This window comes from Rhipicephalus sanguineus, chromosome 1 (genome assembly GCF_013339695.2).
Source record: "Rhipicephalus sanguineus isolate Rsan-2018 chromosome 1, BIME_Rsan_1.4, whole genome shotgun sequence".
NCBI lineage: Eukaryota > Metazoa > Arthropoda > Arachnida > Ixodida > Ixodidae > Rhipicephalus > Rhipicephalus sanguineus.
The window spans coordinates 32,241,110-32,259,711 of NC_051176.1; the positions used below are offsets into that span (position 1 = coordinate 32,241,110).

The following is an 18,602-nucleotide window of genomic DNA, read 5'->3' on the forward strand; positions in this document are numbered from 1 at the left end:
GTTGAGCTACAGATATATTCGATGTTGTCATAGCTACAAAAGAGGCGGGTTTCTTCTTTCTTTCCCCCTCAGTCACCGCTGCATAAGAGGCTGTCGCAGGCATCACACTGCCACGCTCGGATGTGACTATGTCAGCTGGCGGCGAATTCGAAGATGAAAGAGTTTTGGAGAGAGGTGGTTCAGAGCAGGCAGCTTGCTCGGAAGTCACTGATCGCTCAACGATCACATGCGCTGGGGGGATCACAGGTGCCTTCACTGCCACTCCGGCCGTGCGGCGCGTCAGCTCCTCACGCAGGAAGCGGACCTCTGCACGAAGGGAGGCGACCACGCGGGCTTGTTGTTCAACACAGCGGGAGTGATCCTTACGGAGGCGCTCGTTGTCTTCATGTAGTTGGGATACCTCGTCGCTGAGGAACGAGATTCCCTCCAAAGCGTCGAGGAGAAGGCGGCGCAGCCCGGCGAGATCGCCATCCGGAGGGGTGCACGTGGAGAGGGAACCGGTTTGAGAGCTGCAATGCTCATCGATGCACGCCGCCGAGTTGTCTTCGCTAGGCCTACCAGCAGCACGGCTCAGATCACATAAATTGCAGCAAAACGAGCGCGATCCAGACTTCAGGAGTTGCAGCTCTTCATCAGGCCAGGTTACACACTTCGCATGAACACGTTTAGAGCAATTTTCACAGCGGAAAAACTGCTGCTTACCGAAAAACGGGCAGGAGCATAGCAAGCATGCGTCCCGACTGGGCGCCATTATTATTATTATTATTATTATTATTATTATTATTATTATTATTATTATTATTATTATTATTATTATTATTATCATTATCATTATTATATTCTTTTATATTATATATTATTATTATTATTATATAGTTTATATAGTTTTGGAACGTCGTAGGTGGTCATAAACAGAATATAATATCTTTAAGTGACAGCAACGGCGTACCAATTCCGAGTTCTGAGTGTTGTTCTGTGCTCAATCATGTATTTTCTAAATCCTTTTTATCATCAGCTGTGTCTTTTCCCTGTATTACTGAACATAACTTCCCCGTTATGGATCCTGTTGTTATTGATTTTGATGGTGTACAGAAGCTAATTCGTGGCCTGAACCTGTCTTCGTCTTGCGGAGTGGACGGTATCACTCCAAAGTTTTTGAAAAGTACGGATGTTTATTCTTCAATATTTTTGTCAAAACTGTTTTCCCAGTCCTTAGAATCCTGTTCTTTACCACGTGACTGGAAGGTGGGCAAGGTGGTACCATTATTTAAATCTGGTGATGCACAGTCCCCTTTGAATTACCGACCAATATCCCTCACCAGTGTACCTTGTAAGCTTTTAGAACACATAATTTATTCTCATCTCGTAACCTTTCTAGATACAAATTCATTCTTCTCTCCCAATCAACATGGCTTCCGTAAACATTTTTCATGTGAAACACAACTGGTTTCGTTTACACATGACCTTTTTGCGGCATTGGACAGCGGACTAATCATTGATTGTATATTCTTGGACTTCTCTAAAGCTTTTGATCTTGTTTCTCACCAGTTACTCTGTTTTAAGCTAAGTAAATTAAACATTGTCCGCAATATATTAAGATGGATCGAATACTTTCTCGCTAACCGAACTCAGTTTTTCACCACCAACAATAACAATTCACAAGAGTCTCCTGTCACTTCTGGTGTGCCACAGGGCTCAGTTTTGGGCCCTCTTCTCTTTCTTGTTTACATCAATGACCTGCCTAATAATATTCTATCATCAATTAAATTATTTGCTGATGACTGTGTTATTTATAGAAATGCTTGCACTAATACTGACGCTAATTTCCTGCAACAAGATCTTAATGAAGTTTCTTCCTGGTGCACTAGATGGAACATGCGACTTAACGCTAATAAATGCAAGGTAATGCGAGTTTCTCGCACCTCTAGTTCTATTGATGTTCCCGAATACCTAATTAACGATAGTGTTTTAGAAAGTGTTTCATGCTACAAGTATCTTGGAGTAAAATTTACCTCTAATCTCTCATGGCACACTCATGTCACCCACGTAACTAACAATGCCAATCGCACTCTTGGCTACCTACGAAGACACTTTTCAAGGGTACCTTCAGCCCTTAAACTCATACTATATAAAACCCTTGTCCGTCCTAAGCTCGAGTATGCAAGCGCTGTATGGGATCCCGGCACTAACACACTAGTTGAAACCTTAGAATCCGTCCAAAATCGGAGTGCACGTTTCATCCTTTCAGACTATGCACGCACATCTAGTGTATCATCTATGAAAACAGTTTTGGGCCTTCCACTTCTTTGTTCGCGCAGGAAAGTGTCTCGTCTTGTTCTTTTTTATAAAATTTACCACAATCCACAACTAAAACAAGACCTTCTTTCCAAACCACACTACATGTCATATAGATGTGACCATCCCCACAAAGTACACATTCCTTTTTCACATACCAAGTTCTTTCACGATTCCTTTATTCCCACTACCTCGAACGAATGGAACCACCTACCCTCCTCTGTTGCCCAATTGACCGATGTCACTGCTTTTAAGGCTGCTGTTGAATGCGATGTTTACTCTTAGCAGCATTTTCTTTGTTCACTCTTATTTTTCCTATTACTATGTATACTCTTACCCACTCCCTTCTGTAACGCCTTCGGGCCCTGAAGGTACTGAAGTAAATAAATAAAATAAATAAATAAATATATTTAATAACTGCCTGGACACTTCCACATTTCCTAGCATGTGGAAAACTGCTCGTGTTTTTCCAGTATTTAAGTCGGGCTCTAAAACAGATGCTTCTAATTATCGCCCGATTTCTCTACTATGTGCCACATCAAAGATCTTCGAGCTGGCTCTTCACAACATATTGTCTTTTAGTGTGAAAAACTCATTGATTCCTAATCAACATGGTTTTCTCGCTGGCCGCTCAACTACCACAAATCTTGCTAGTTTCATGACGCAGATCTTCACACCTATTTCTCAGAGAGGACAGGTTGACGTAATTTACTGTGACCTGAGCAAGGCTTTTGACGTAGTCAGCCACACACTGATTATGGTTAAACTTGCGCACTTTGATGTTGACTTGTCAGTTGTGAATCTCCTGCAGAGCTATCTGCTCAAAAGATATTGTTATGTAGCCGTAAATGGCCAAACGTCTTCTTTGTATAAAGTGACTAGTGGGGTCCCTCAAGGGTCGGTATTAGGCCCACTCCTATATTTAATTTACGTTAATGATGTTTCTTTTGCCATTCGTAATTCTTCTTTCCTCTTGTATGCCGATGACATCAAGATTTTTAAGGAAATTCATTCAGTTAACGACTGTCGCTTGCTGCTCTTTTTCCGAATGGTGCAACGGTAATAACCTTTCTCTGAATACCTCGAAGACAAAATTCATGTCTATCACTCGCAAAACATCTAGCGTGTCATTTCAATACTCTGTCAATTGTGTGCCGTTATGCAAGGTTTATGAAATCAGTGATCTTGGTGTTGTTGTTGACAGCGCGTTAAACTTTTCTTCTCACGTTAAGCGTGCTGCTATGCGGGGCCTTCGTTCTCTCGGATATGTTTGTAGAATATCTCGAGAATTCAGGTCTCCCATGGCCCTACACAAATTGTACACGGCAATATGTCTTCCGGAACTTGAGTATGCGTCCGTGATATGGAATGGCATTGCTCAATCCAGCGGTAACACCATTGAACGAGTCCAGAAAAAATTCCTCAGCATATATAACCATCGCTTTGCTAAAAATGACTCTGGATCTCGTTCAAATACTGCTGAATTATTATCACTGCCATCACTTCACTGCCGACGAAATCGCTCTGATCTCCTATTTCTTTACAAGCTAGTCCACGGTGTCATATCCTGCCCTGTACTTCTCAATTGTGTAAATTTTCGAATTCCGCGTAAGTTAACCAGAGAGAACAGACCGTTTCATGTACCCGCCTGCTTCTTCCAACACTCTACCGTTCACAGAATACAAAGTCTCTATAATGTTAATTTTCTTGATCTTGACGTTTTCCATAGCCCACAATCATTGTTTTTATACGAGCTTTGCACTGTTTTGACATAGTGTGGCACAATGTACAAAGTCTTCCCTTCTCAGTCTTTCCACATAGTTGTATATATGCAATCTAATTTATTATTCCCCGTCAATATTTCTCGTGTTGTCTTATTTTACTCCTCCCCTTTTGTGTTCATTTCTCTTTGTCTACGTGTTTTTGCTCTTTTTATTTCTGAAAACTGTCTGTATTGTATTGTTTATTTTTATTGTTTTTTTTGCGTGCGCCAGCACAAAGACCTTACGGTTGTTCCTGGGCACGTTAAATAAATCATTGATTGATTGATTGATTGATTATTATTATTATTATTATTATTATTATTATTATTATTATTATTATTATTATTATTATTATTATTATTATTATTATTATTATTATTATTATTATTATTATTATTATTATTATTATTATTATTCGGGTCTAACCTGCCAAAACTGCGATGTGATTATGAGGCGCACCGTAGTGGAGGGCTCCGGAAATTTTGACCACCTGGGGTTCATTAACGCGCACAGGGGCCTCTAGCATTTTTGCCTGCATGGAAAATGCCACGGCCGCGTCCGAGATTGAATCCGCCTCTTGCGGATCAGCTGTCGAGCACCGTAACCACTGTGCCACCACGACGGCATGGATAAATCGTGGTGGTTGTTTTTATGGTGGTGGTTAAAGACGACCGCCTTTACGCTTCAAAACACAGATCGCATTTAGACAGTGATTGCCCTGTGTGTCTTCAAAAATTTCCGTTATCATCTTTGATTGAGGTGTCGTTGAATGATATACCTCGCACGCAGACGACGCCGGCGACGCTGTCCCCTACTCCTGGACAGGTGACGGAGCCTACGCCCAGCTGGTCATGGAGACAGTCGGCGAGGTTCTTCTCCAGACCCGTGCACTGGACACCGCTCAGCATCATGGTCTCGTTCACGCCACCAAAGTAGTCCCCCTGCAGAGACGACATTTATTTATGATTATTTTTATGAATTTATGATTATTTTTATGATTATTTTATGAATTCATGAATCTCTGTGCAGGGGCCGCATTCTGAAACGATCGTGAACGGCTTCCCCTTGACGTCAACATTGCACTAGCCGTTGGTGACATCGAACGTCTCACAACACAAGAATGAGCGCACTGCACTAATGCAGAGGCACCCGAGTGTTGAGCTTTCGAGTGTAACGGCTTCTACGAAGTGGCTATAGTCTCGGCTCTGGCTACTTGAGATATAAGAAGCGTTGAATGTGATTTCAACGTTTCTTGTGTAATTGCTTAAAGCGCAGTATAATATTTCAAGAATCCAACCTTGTGCGAAATGTATTTTGTTGAGAGTGTAACACGGAGTACTCGGACAGTTCAGCTGTGGCGTGCCACCGTAGCGACATCGTTCCAAGATCTCCATCAACCCACAAAAAAAAAAAAAAAAACGCGCTCGCAAAACGACTATTACTGAAAACTCACCAAGGGAATGCTCGCTGAAAGCTTCAGCGTAAAAAATGCTGCGCACAACCGTCAATAATTCAATACTATGAGCTACCGTCTATGTCAATGAAATCGGGAATGATTTACATTACCACCAACTGACGCTGATAAGGTATGTTCGTTTATTCCAGGCATGTCCAGAGCACTGTGACGTCGACGGAAATACTAGATGGCGCCATCACATTTCCAGTTTTGCTCGATAGTCAATCAGCGCTCACCAAAGGCGACAATTTGGCGACTGTCGCCTTTCACGATCGTTTCAGAATAAGGCCCCAAACGACGCCCCCCCCCCCCCCCCCTTCGCTGGCTTCTAGAGGCACTAAGTCAGTCCGCGAACTTTTAAATGCGACGCATTTCTTAGCGAACTTCTGCGACTTTTAGCCTATCTATCTATCTATCTATCTATCTATCTATCTATCTATCTATCTATCTATCTATCTATCTATCTATCTATCTATCTATCTATCTATCTATCTATCTATCTGTCTATCTATCTATCTATCTATCTATCTATCTATCTATCTATCTATCTATCTATCTATCTATCTATCTATCTATCTATCTATCTATCTATCTATCTATCTATCTATCTATCTATCTATCTACGACTTTGTGTTCTCGTGGCCGTTTCGTTAATGGGATGTATACCAAAATTGGTACGACACAGCATGACCGTATTACGAACATAAATGACAGGCCGTAACATGAAAATCATGACATGCATGTCATGAACAGCATGATTTACAGGCCATGGTCTTGGGGCTCTTGCGGCCGTCTCGGTAATTTCCCTCTTCTGTTGCCCAATTGACCGATGTCACTGCTTTTAAGGCTGCTGTTGAATGCGATGTTTACTCTTAGCAGCATTTTTCTTTGTTCACTCTTATTTTTCTTATTACTATGTATACTCTTACCCACTCCCTTCTGTAACGCCTTCGGGCCCTGAAGGTACTGAAATAAATAAGTAAATAAATAAATAAATAAAAAAATAAATAAATACCAAAATTTGTATGGCGTGACAAGAGTGTATGACAAACATAATGACAGGTCCTAAAGTGTAAATCACGAAACGCATGTCATATACAGCATGATTTACATTACATGGTCCCGGGCCGCTCGCGGCCGTTTAAATGAATGGATACATACCAAAACTGGTAAGACGAGACATTTCTGTGTGACAAACATAACTGACACATGGTAACATGAAAATCATGACATGCATGTCATGTACGACATGATTTACATGCCACGCTCATGGTGCCCTCACGGCCATTTGGCTCGCTTGATATACACCAAAATTGGTATTGTGCGCCGATACTGTGTGATGAACGTAAATCAGTGGTGGTAACGGGAAAATCATGACATGCGAGTCATGTACGACATGATTTACATGCCATGCTCATGGTGCCCTCGCGGCCATTTGGCTTACTTGATATACATGAAAATTGGTATTGCGCGACGGTACTCTGTGATGAACGTAAACCAGTGGTGATAACCGGGAAATCATGACATGCAAGCCATGTACGACATGATTTACATGCCACGCTCGTGGTGCCCTCGCGGCCATTTGGCTCGCGCGATATACATAAAAAAAATTACACCCTCTCCCGCTAAAGGGGACCATGAGGCGATGCGAAGCCGGAGCACTTGCACGATCGCGTTCTGTTGGCGCTCACTGGGCATGCTACCGACCTCGCGTCGTGGAACGCGAAGAGGAACACTACGCGCGTCTTGTCTTCCCTCTAGCCTGGCCGTTAATTCTCACAGGGCGTGCGGGGAACGCGGTCGACAGGCACGCGTGAGAGAGGCAGCGTAGGAGAGGAGGGAAATGGGAGGGGCGCGCATGCGCTGGCCCTCATCGCAGCGCTGCGCAAGAGAAAATTTCGGCGTGTCGAGCCCGCATTACAGAGGAGCCAGCCGAGGCAAGCGCTGGACTGAACGCGCACAGCCAACACCCTGACGCAGCGCTCTACCACTTGGAGAGGAGACTAGAGGAGGAGAGTGGCGTATGCGAAGTGAGAGCAGAAGCGAAAACGCAGGAAAAGCGCAAGCAGGTGCTGGTAGAGAAGTGGAGAGAGTAACGCGGATATTGGACAGAGGGAAGGAGGAGAGTTGCGCATGCGTAGTGTGAGTGCAGACTACTACGCCGCGTGCGGATTACCACGCCGCGTAACATAACCCCGAGCAAGAGATACTTCGCATCTAAAATTGGTACTGCGTGACGAGACTGTATGATGCGTAAATCAGAGGTGGTAACGTGAAAATCATGACATGCAAGTCATGTACGACATGATTTACATACCACGCTCATGGTGCCCTCGCGGCCATTTGGCTTACTTGATATACATGAAAATTGGTATTGCGCGACGGTACTCTGTGATGAACGTAAACCAGTGGTGATAACCGGGAAATCATGACATGCAAGCCATGTACGACATGATTTACATGCCACGCTCGTGGTGCCCTCGCGGCCATTTGGCTCGCGCGATATACATAAAAAAAATTACACCCTCTCCCGCTAAAGGGGACCATGAGGCGATGCGAAGCCGGAGCACTTGCACGATCGCGTTCTGTTGGCGCTCACTGGGCATGCTACCGACCTCGCGTCGTGGAACGCGAAGAGGAACACTACGCGCGTCTTGTCTTCCCTCTAGCCTGGCCGTTAATTCTCACAGGGCGTGCGGGGAACGCGGTCGACAGGCACGCGTGAGAGAGGCAGCGTAGGAGAGGAGAGAAATGGGAGGGGCGCGCATGCGCTGGCCCTCATCGCAGCGCTGCGCAAGAGAAAATTTCGGCGTGTCGAGCCCGCATTACAGAGGAGCCAGCCGAGGCAAGCGCTGGACTGAACGCGCACAGCCAACACCCTGACGCAGCGCTCTACCACTTGGAGAGGAGACTAGAGGAGGAGAGTGGCGTATGCGAAGTGAGAGCAGAAGCGAAAACGCAGGAAAAGCGCAAGCAGGTGCTGGTAGAGAAGTGGAGAGAGTAACGCGGATATTGGACAGAGGGAAGGAGGAGAGTTGCGCATGCGTAGTGTGAGTGCAGACTACTACGCCGCGTGCGGATTACCACGCCGCGTAACATAACCCCGAGCAAGAGATACTTCGCATCTAAAATTGGTACTGCGTGACGAGACTGTATGATGCGTAAATCAGAGGTGGTAACGTGAAAATCATGACATGCAAGTCATGTACGACATGATTTACATACCACGCTCATGGTGCCCTCGCGGCCACTTCGCTCGCTTGATATGCACCAAAATTGGTATTGCGCGACGATACTGTGTGATGAACGTAAATCAGTGGTGGTAACGGTAAAATTATGACATGCAAGTCATGTACGACATGATTGACGTGCCGCCCATGGTGCCCTCGCGGCCATTTGGCTCTCTTGATATACACTAAAATTGGTATTGCGCGACGATACTGTGTCATGAACTTAAATCAGTTGTAATAACGGGAAAATCATGACATGCAAGTCTTGTACGGCATGATTTACATGCCACGCTCGTGGTGCCCTCGCGACAATTTGGCTCGCTTGATATACATCAAAAATTTGTATTGTGCGACGATACTGTATGGTGAACGTAAATTAGCGGTGGTCACCTGAAAATCGTGATATGCATATAATTTACCGCATGATTTACATGCCACGCTCATTGTCCATTCGCTGCTGTTTCGCTCACTTGATATTGCCACGCCCACTTCTTGTTTTATTTTGATGTATTAGGCTTTGACCAGCAAGGACGGTTATCAACGCTCGACGCTGTCCGCGAAGCAGGGTTCGAGAAGCTTCCGGATTGTAGTAGATCGTTTTGTTAGGATTGCGCGCCGCACGCGAATGTTCCAGCTTTGTCTAGAGATAACGCCGCCGCCACCAGCGATATCGCTGGAAAGTTCGATAGCGCCTGTATAAAAGCCGACGCGCTTGACCACTTGTCAGTTGATCGACGGTCGACGCTCTGTTCGCCGCTATCAGTTTATTGCTGTAGCTGGAGTTTCATTTTCCCGGCCACAAGTTCGGCCTAATAAAGAGTTTCATCTCGAACGTGCTGACTGCTGCCTTCGTCGACGTCACGACCACGTGACAATATACACCAAGACTGGTACTGCTCGATGCGGCTGTATGACGAACGTAAATAAGAGGTGGCAAGATGAAAACCATGACACGCACGTCATGTACGACATGATTTACATGTCACGCTGATAGTGCGCTTCCGGCCGTTTTGTTAACTGGATATATACCAAAATTGGTATGGCATGACACGAGTGCGTGACTAACAAAAATTACAGGTCATGCATCGTATATTCCAGAATACACGTTTCATTAGCATCGTATATACCGGGTTGGACATGCATGCATACATGGCAAACATACGATATATAGTGAACTAGATGCCATGGCATGAATGACTTCATTTTCCTCAAAAACGAACAAGGCCATGTAGCAGCTCTTTGCCGGCTGCTTCGCATTACATCGATTCCCACAGTGCGTGGGATCTGCCATATTTTTTGTCTAAGAATGCATTTAATGCGAAATTCATGTTTAGTCTATAAGGTAGGGTCACACTCTTGTGCGTTGCAGAAAACACAGCAAGAAGTAGTAAGGTTAAGAAAAAAGACGCTATTTTGTAAACGGCGCCACAAGAGCAGAAATGGATGGCCAAAATAGAAGGGGCAGCGATCCCTTACAAAAATGTAATTAGACTGTCTATAGACTGTCTATAGACTGTATAAAAATGGGTTCAGACAGTCTATAGACTGTCTAAACACATTTTTATACAGGATGTGTTCATGCAAATGTGAACTTTGAAGACTAGGATTAGGTAGACGGTATTAACTATACTCGTTTATTCAACCTTGTGACGGCAAACCGCTGAAGCAGGGTATAGCGTTCCCATTTTCTACGGCGGGGTGAGAGTGATGTCACCGTATGCCTGCCTCGGCTAACTGTGCACTCGGGGCGGCACACGAAACAAATCAGTCATTATTGTAACAAAAACTTGAAAGTTTATTTACGTTGCTTCACTCCAGCAGTATTCTAAAATTCAAGAACAAAATGTAGCTCCCAGGTAGCACAAAACTGATAATTGACGTTTTATAAACGTTTATCCGAGACGATAAAAACGTTTAGAAAACGTCACGGAATAGAAGCTAAAGGTCTAGAAAGCGTCGTATATCTCGTGTGATGTCCGGCTATAATCCGTTTTTAAGACCATCTAGAAAACCTTTTTAAGACGATCTAGAAAATGTTTTAAAAACGTCACAAAAAATCCCATTTTATAAAACGGATTAAAATATCCCATTGCATTGTCTTTGAAAAGGCGTTTTCTAAACGTTTCTAAGACGTCATGCAGGATCTCTTTTCTTTTAGCTGTTTTGTTTTTGTGCATGCAATTATAATAGTGCACGTTTTTAGGAAGCCCTCTCTGTTATAGTAATTACGGTGACTTTATTCTGCAATTAATATTATAGAGTGAGAGCTCAGTAGATTCACAGAGAAAAGTGGTCATGTCATAAATTATTAAGTAAAACAGCAATGATTCCTGTACAGCATAGAAACGTAAAAACCACGAAATGAGATATAGCATGCGACTCGATAACATTATTCAGAAGCGGCATAAGGCCAAATATCGCGGTAACTAAAATGCAGCTATATAGTAACCAACCTTCAAGAACACTTTTTGTTGCACGATTAAAAATTGTTGTCGAACAACTAACAATGCAATATGACAAAATTTAGGATCTGGCACAGCCATTCTGCAATATGTAAGCGTCGTCACAATTAGCTTTACTGAATGAATCGCAAGGATGAAGTGAATAGAAATTCTCTACTGTCGAAAAGGGGATGATGCTGAAGCCAACGACGCGACAAGGGGACTAGTTTCCGTCCGGGCCCTGACGAAGACAAGCGTCAAAGATGAAACGTTTCCTCAACGCTTCACCTTCCGCTGAACTTTTTTCTTGTAGGAAGGAGCGAAAGGGAGAAGGAATAGAGGGTAGGCAGGGAGGTTGACTAGGGTCCAGTTTTCTACTCTACTCATGGGAGGAGAATGAGGGAGCAAAAATAGAGAGAAAGAGACACATTTCACAACACACACACACACAGAGGAGCGTATCACAGGCGGTCATTCAATTTTGTTGCCTTGAAGTACTGTAGGAGGGCTCGTGTGGTTTTCTGGGCTGATGTGCTATGAAGACAGACTCTCAAGATCTTTCCTTCAGTAAAAGGTCGACCGTCAAGTCTCCTGAAGGCACACTGGCACACTGGAGAGTCCGGCGATGTGTTTGAAATAGCGTACAGCGGCACAAATGATGATCGATAGTCTCTACACAGTTGCAGTTATCGCACGTTGATGAATCTGCCCTACCAATCCGATAGGTGAATGAGTTAGACGCTACACCTAGCCACAGCCAACAGAGCAACACAACAGAAAGACGTGGACAGTAGAAGTGACTGGACAGCGCTTACTTTTGTCCACTTCTACTGTCCACGTTTTTTTTTTTTTTTTCAGTGTGCTTCAACCTAATTTTCCAAACATGAACGTAAACCAACAGGCCCAACTCGCCATCTCGCTCCAACATAGCATTCTAAGCAGGAAAGGAGGCATGCATCAAGCATCTGATGTGTGACTACCTTCGTTTCAAAACAATCGTTCAGTAGCGCTACTTAAAAGGACAGCTATAGTGGTAATCGACTCCAATGTGTTGAAATCACTAATAACAAAACAAAATTGCAAACTAATATTTGGCCCACCCAGCCAAGAATGCGTAATAAAAAAACGTAAATTGCTTGCAAAATCATTGTTTCTGAAGCGTATTCCTCACAAAATGACACTTTTGTGAACTTTCTTACAACATGCCTCTGTTGGAACATTTTCCACTGAAAGAAATGTTGCCAAAGACCTCTGGCATCATTACAGAAGTAAGGCTAGACGTTCGGAACAAAAGGCGCCATTTTAGACGTTAGATGAAAATATGTGTGGATGCAACATCCATGTTTCAAACTGCGCCCACTAAAGAAGTAATGGTTTCAGGCTTCGAAATGCAGCGTACAACACTTATCACAGGAATTATGGTCTGACATCCCTAGAGAGCACACAGTTAACCTTAAATGTGCCATGGCTAGCACAAAATATGAACACTGTAAATTACAGCAACATGTAACAAAAAGTACAACTAAACCAACTGTAGCGCGAAAACAAAATGTATGAATAGAAACTAATGGAAACGACCACAAGGATTACATTGAATGGGCCACTTACTAAAATGAATAAATAAAACTTAGGAATATGAAAATACTGGCCTGGTAAAAAAAAAACAACTTTCTTTTATGATGCCCAGTATTAAAAAATGTCATGCTAAAAGAACAAATATAATGATAAGACACATCAGCTAAAGAAATTCCGACTCTTCCCCATTTTTTACTTAATAAGCACACACCTATAAACTCAGGATTGTCAGAAGCAGGTCAGTGTATTGCACTTCGAACATCACATTGCTCAGTGTCAAAATATCACAATGTGTGGCAAGTCCGTCTGAACACATGGCTTCATGACAGGTACTTGATGGAAATCACTAGGCACTTCCGGAAGTCTGCTAAGAACACTACAAATGGCATACACACAAACATTGTTGTGCCATTAGCAGCATGGGGCAGCGTTCCAAGTCAAACATAATTTAGCACAATAACCCTAGTGCGGTTTGTTGAAGATGCCGGCAAACACAGACGCTCCAAAAAGGTAACAGCTTTACAAACTGTGACCTTTTGTTTTGTTTAAGTTCCCAAGCAAAAGAGAAAATGTCAATCTCTTGACATCCATCTTTTCTCATACTAAAACCTGTCAGTCAGCCCATCAAAAAGAAGAAAGTAATAATTTAGTTGGTGTAGCCTATGTTTCTAAACATCTAGGTCAAGTACCACCTGCAATAAATAGGAGAAAAGATCATTTCATTATTTGCTATTACACCTAGAATAGGACGGTGTGAAAAGCTGAAAACTCGATAACACCGTACGGCGACAGAGAGCGAACCTGCTATATTTAACCAGGCACAAGAGACGCGCAAGAGAACCTTTTGGTTCTGCTAAGAGCTGCCGGCTTTACCGAGAAAGGAGGAGGTTAACAGAGTAGGGGAAACATAAATCACAAGTCCGAAAGCGCATCAAGATAGTCAAGGCAGCACTGAGAAATCACAGCACTCAAAAAAAATGCCGAACTCCTCCCCTCTTTGACTCTCATGCCCTCAGAAATTCGCTACTGAAAGAAAAGCGTGCCCAGCCTCTCGTTACATGCATACAGTTCTGTGGAAGAAACCATCAACCAGTACGCTGTCGCTGAAAAGATTCTCTCATCCACAAACTTCATGACACAATAAAACAGATGACACATGCCGTAACTTCCAACAATGCAGTTTTAAAATTGGGTGCGCAAAGCTTTGCGTTAGCGTTCATCGCCACTGCGCCTGTGTTATGCGCTAAGTAAGCAAAAACCGCTATTTTTGCGTATCCCATTGTGAAACTGGCTACTGCGCATGCATCCTACGCCATCCTCTTGCGTGCTCACACGTTAAGTGGCGGAAATAGCATATGCGCCCAACGAACACTATCGTTACGTACCCTATTCTAAAACTGCTCCTTACGCGGCACACGTAGCTTGAGCTAATGTATATCTTAAAACAACCTCATCAAGCGGCCAAGAAAAAAACAGTCATTGTACTGAAATTAGGTTAACAAATATAAACATGACACAGTATCGTCGCGCAATACCAATTTTAGTGTATATCAAGCGAGCCAAATGGCCGCGAGGGCACCATGGGCGTGGCACGTCAATCATGTCGAACATGACTTGCATGTCATGATTTTACCGCTACCACCACTGATTTACGTTCATCACACAGTATCGTCATGCAGTACCAATTTTGGTGAATATCAAGCGAGCGAAGTGGCCGCGAGGGCACCATGAGCGTGGCATGTAAATCATGTCGTACATGACTTGCATGTAATGATTTTCACGTTACCACCTCTGATTTACGTTCATCATACAGTCTCGTCGCGCAATACCAATTTTGGTGAATATCAAGCAAGCGAAGTTACCGCGAGTGCACCATGAGCATGGCATGTAAATCATGTCGCACATGACTTGCATGTTATGATTTTCCCGTCACCACCACTGATTTACGTTCATCACACAGTATCGGCGCACAATACCAATTTTGGTGTATTATCAAGCGAGCCAAATGGCCGCGAGGGCACCATGAGCGTGGCATGTAAATCATGTCGTACATGACATGCATGTCATGATTTTCATGTTACCATGTGTCAGTTATGTTTTTCACATAGAAATGTCTCGTCTTACCAGTTTTGGTATGTATCCATTCATTTAAACGGCTGCGAGCGGCCCGGGACCATGTAATGTAAATCATGCTGCACATGACATGCGTTTCATGATTTGCACTTTAGGACGTGTCATTATGTTTGTCATACACTCTTGTCACGCCATACAAATTTTTGTATATATCAAATTAACGAGACGGCCGCAAGAGCCCCAAGACCGTGGCATGTAAATCATGCTGTGCATGACATGCATGTCACGATTTTCATGTTACGACCTGTCATTTATGTTCGCAATACGGTCATGTTGTGTCGTACCAATTTTGGCATACATCCCATCAACGAAACGGCCAGGAGAACACAAAGTCGTAGGCGGCTAGATCGATAGACAGATACGCTCAAAGTCGCAGAAATTCGCTAAGGAATGCTTCGCATTTAATACGGTTTTCGCTCATGTTAGTTCGAACATGAACGGACACCATGGCCTGCATTTACGTTTCGACAGCTTTATTATGCAGGCTGAATACATTCCGCAGTCACGTACTGCTGAAACATGTCGCACATGCAGCCCGTGATGCAATGGAACACGCTTTTTCATTTGTCATAATTCTCAAATACTGGGCGCAAATGCAATAAAAGTGAACTTACCTTCAAAAATGACAGAAGCCCGTGGTTTACAGCATCCGCAAATCCACAGAAAGCTAATCGCACATCAAAGTAACCGCGCCCGTCCCTCGAACGTAAAAGAAACGAAGTTGCGAGAGCGTCCCGCGCGCACGCTGATGAATGAATTTTTCCGCAGAGACTCTAACCGTCAGTCAGCGTAACAGTCGCTCCACAGAGATATACTTGCATTCGGGTTCACAACTTTAACACGCAGCGAAGTATAGTTTCTTCACAGCTGCGTTTATAGCCTCCATGAATCACGACACAAGCACGAAATATAGCAAAAGAGTGCATGACCGGTGAGCTCGACCGCCTATGTGAAATCGGCGAGCTTAACTGACATTCCAGAAGCAACAGCCGTGCGGATGGATACAGTCAGCGCTAAGGCCTTCGTGAGGAAGTTAGACGGTTATCGCTGCGAGTAAATTACAGCAAATGACGTAAAGTTTACTGGTTAACGAACTTTGAAGTCTTCATTATTGCTGATGCAATGTAGACACCATACGTCTTTATAATTTTGCGCGCTACTTTATTTATCGCAATGAGAGATGGCGTGCGCAGGCTCGAGTTCAAATTTCAATTCGCGGTGGTTCATGCATGCCCATGCATGCATGGGCCAAGTGGCGCGCTGTCCGCTGCTGGGCGAGAAAACGTCTTATAAAGTGCGTCTTCTAGACGTCACAAACAAGATGTTTTTAAAACATCGAAATTGGTTTACAATCGAACAAACGTCTTGAAATATACGTTCTAGACCAGAATGGTCTTTAAAAATGCGTTTTCTAGACGTTATCAAAAACGGATATAGTATGGATTTTCTGTGACGTTTTTAAAACGTCGAAATCGGTTTAGAATCGAACAAACGTCTTGAAATATACGTTCTAGACCAAAATGGTCTGAAAAAATACGTTTTCTAGACGTTATCAAAAACGGATATAATACGGATTTTCTGTGACGTTTTTAAAACGTCGAAATTGGTTTGGAATCGAACGAACGTATTGAAATATACATAGTAGAACAAAACTGTCTTTAAAAAAATGCGTTTTCTAGACAATATCCAAAACGGATATAATACACTGCGAGCCGATGTAACTGCGGACGTAGCGGGCGCTTAGTCAACGCTCTACAGAGACGTTTGAATTAGTACGCATTAACGTTCCTATAAGTATATACGTTAAAGGGTTGTCGGGCTTACCTGTACTGCTGCGTCGGCATAGCCTAGACCCAGCTGTCGGCAGACCGTAGCCGCTTCGAGGAGGCCCCAGCCGTCCCCGCACAGGGTGCCCCACCCACGCTTGGGAATGTAAACTTCGACGCGGCCCTCGTTGCGGATCCTGCCGCCGACTAGCCGCAACTTGACGCTGCCCCGGCTGCGACTCTGTGCGACACAGGAAGTGACCACGCTTACACACAGACAACACACCCCCCGCGAAAAAAAAGGGGCGAATGAGTGGAAGAGTGACATCTATGACCCGTGGTCACCGATCGCACCGCAGCATATATGAACGGCTGAAACGAAGAGCTGTTAGCTTATAATTTTACGCAGAATGCCGGACGCCGTTTTGGTTACTGAACTGTACTTTCTGTTCTTTCACCAGGATTATTTCGGCGGGTTTAGGGCTGCCCCTATGACACAAGAGGGATAAGGTTTGGGCGTGTTGGTAGTTCATCGTAGTGCAGAAAACGAAGGCAGCACAACCGCTAATTCGGTAAGGCAAAAGTACTGAAATATAAGGAAATAGATATAGTTGTCAGGGGAATTATCCGGATAGCCACCCACATTGGAGCACTCGAATGTTAGGAACACTGCACAAGCGTCGCATAATACCTTGAAGCTTTTTTATCAAGTTCACTAAAACCCTCGAAGCTGGCCAGGATCGACAATTTTCTGACACTCAAGGAAAGGAGGATTGGTGGTTAGTCGCTGCACTTTTATATCATGCGAGGGTCATGCGAGGGTCACCTGCGGAAGGATTGCATCCCACGTATTGTGTTCGACGTCACCGTACAGTCGAGCGTGATTTGAAGGTTACCGCGCGAGCGTCGACTAAAAACTACAACAGCGCCACGGCCCAGAATCCTCCTTCGAGGAGAGGGAGCTATCAGGCAAGCCTCACTAAAGTCCCTGGATATTTTTGGGAAAGTACCGTCTTTCTTTTAACCGAGCCGCCACGCCGAGCACCCTCCTCTCCCGCCTCCACCTCCCCGCTTCACGGGCCGTCGCCTGGGAAACGCGCGCGTTATTTGCGTGACATAGCATTCTTGATAGGAAAGTGGCGCGAGCCGGGTTATAGGGCCGGAGCCCGCACGGTGGTCGTTTGGGAGAGGAGATAGATACGGTTTGGACACTTGGGAGAGGAGGGTTGAACACTTGGGAGAGGATATGGAGGAGAGTGTCGCTACTTTCTATATATCAAGGGACTTTAAGCCTCACTCACTCTTTTTGCTGTTCCTTAAGCTGCGATCACTCCCGTCGGAGGAAGGCACATTTTCATTTTTTGTGACAACGCGCTATATTTTGTTAAACTTAGCAAGCTGTTCAAACGAAGTACTGCCATGCACTAGATTTACAAGGTCTTTTCCAACAAATTTTTATCGTCCACATCGCCAGCATATCGGCGATGGTCTTATTTAGACTTCTTAAACGAGCGCTCGTATGTTGGCTGGTGTCGTTTCCTTTGTGCCTGTTTTTCCAGCGCTGCGAAGTTTTTAAGATGATCAACCAAGAGGCTCAATTCACCAAAATTATTATTTAGACGCTCGGTGAGGCCATTGGTCTGTGGGTGGTAGGCGGTGGTCCGGCGGTGGTCCGACGGTGGCTTGTCTGATTGTATCCCAAGATCGCCTAAGTTAGGTGAGCAGTAAAGGCCGTACCTTACCTCTGTCGATGATGAAAACCTCTGGGGCACCATGACGAAGGACGATGTTCTCAACGAAGAACTTGGCTACCTCGAAGGCACTGCCTTTGGGCAGGCCCTTTGTTTCGGTGTAGAGGGTGAGGTGCTCGGTAGCTACAATGATCCATTTCCTTCCTCAAGTCGACGTTATGAACGACCCCAGTAGGTACATTCGAGTTTGCT

The 18,602-nt window shown here is 44.3% G+C and overlaps 1 protein-coding gene across 1 annotated transcript in view; it reads right to left on the minus strand.

The window, feature by feature from the left end:
• The window catches only part of LOC119390224 (lysyl oxidase homolog 3), a 79,783-nt gene that overhangs the window by 39,632 nt on the left and 21,549 nt on the right, over positions 1 to 18,602 (minus strand). The window contains exons 4-5 of the mRNA XM_037657794.2: positions 16,718 to 16,900; positions 4,837 to 4,999 (exon numbers count right to left, since the gene is read on the minus strand). Coding sequence (XP_037513722.1) covers positions 4,837 to 4,999; positions 16,718 to 16,900 — 346 coding nt within the window. The remainder of the gene's footprint in view (positions 1 to 4,836; positions 5,000 to 16,717; positions 16,901 to 18,602) is intronic.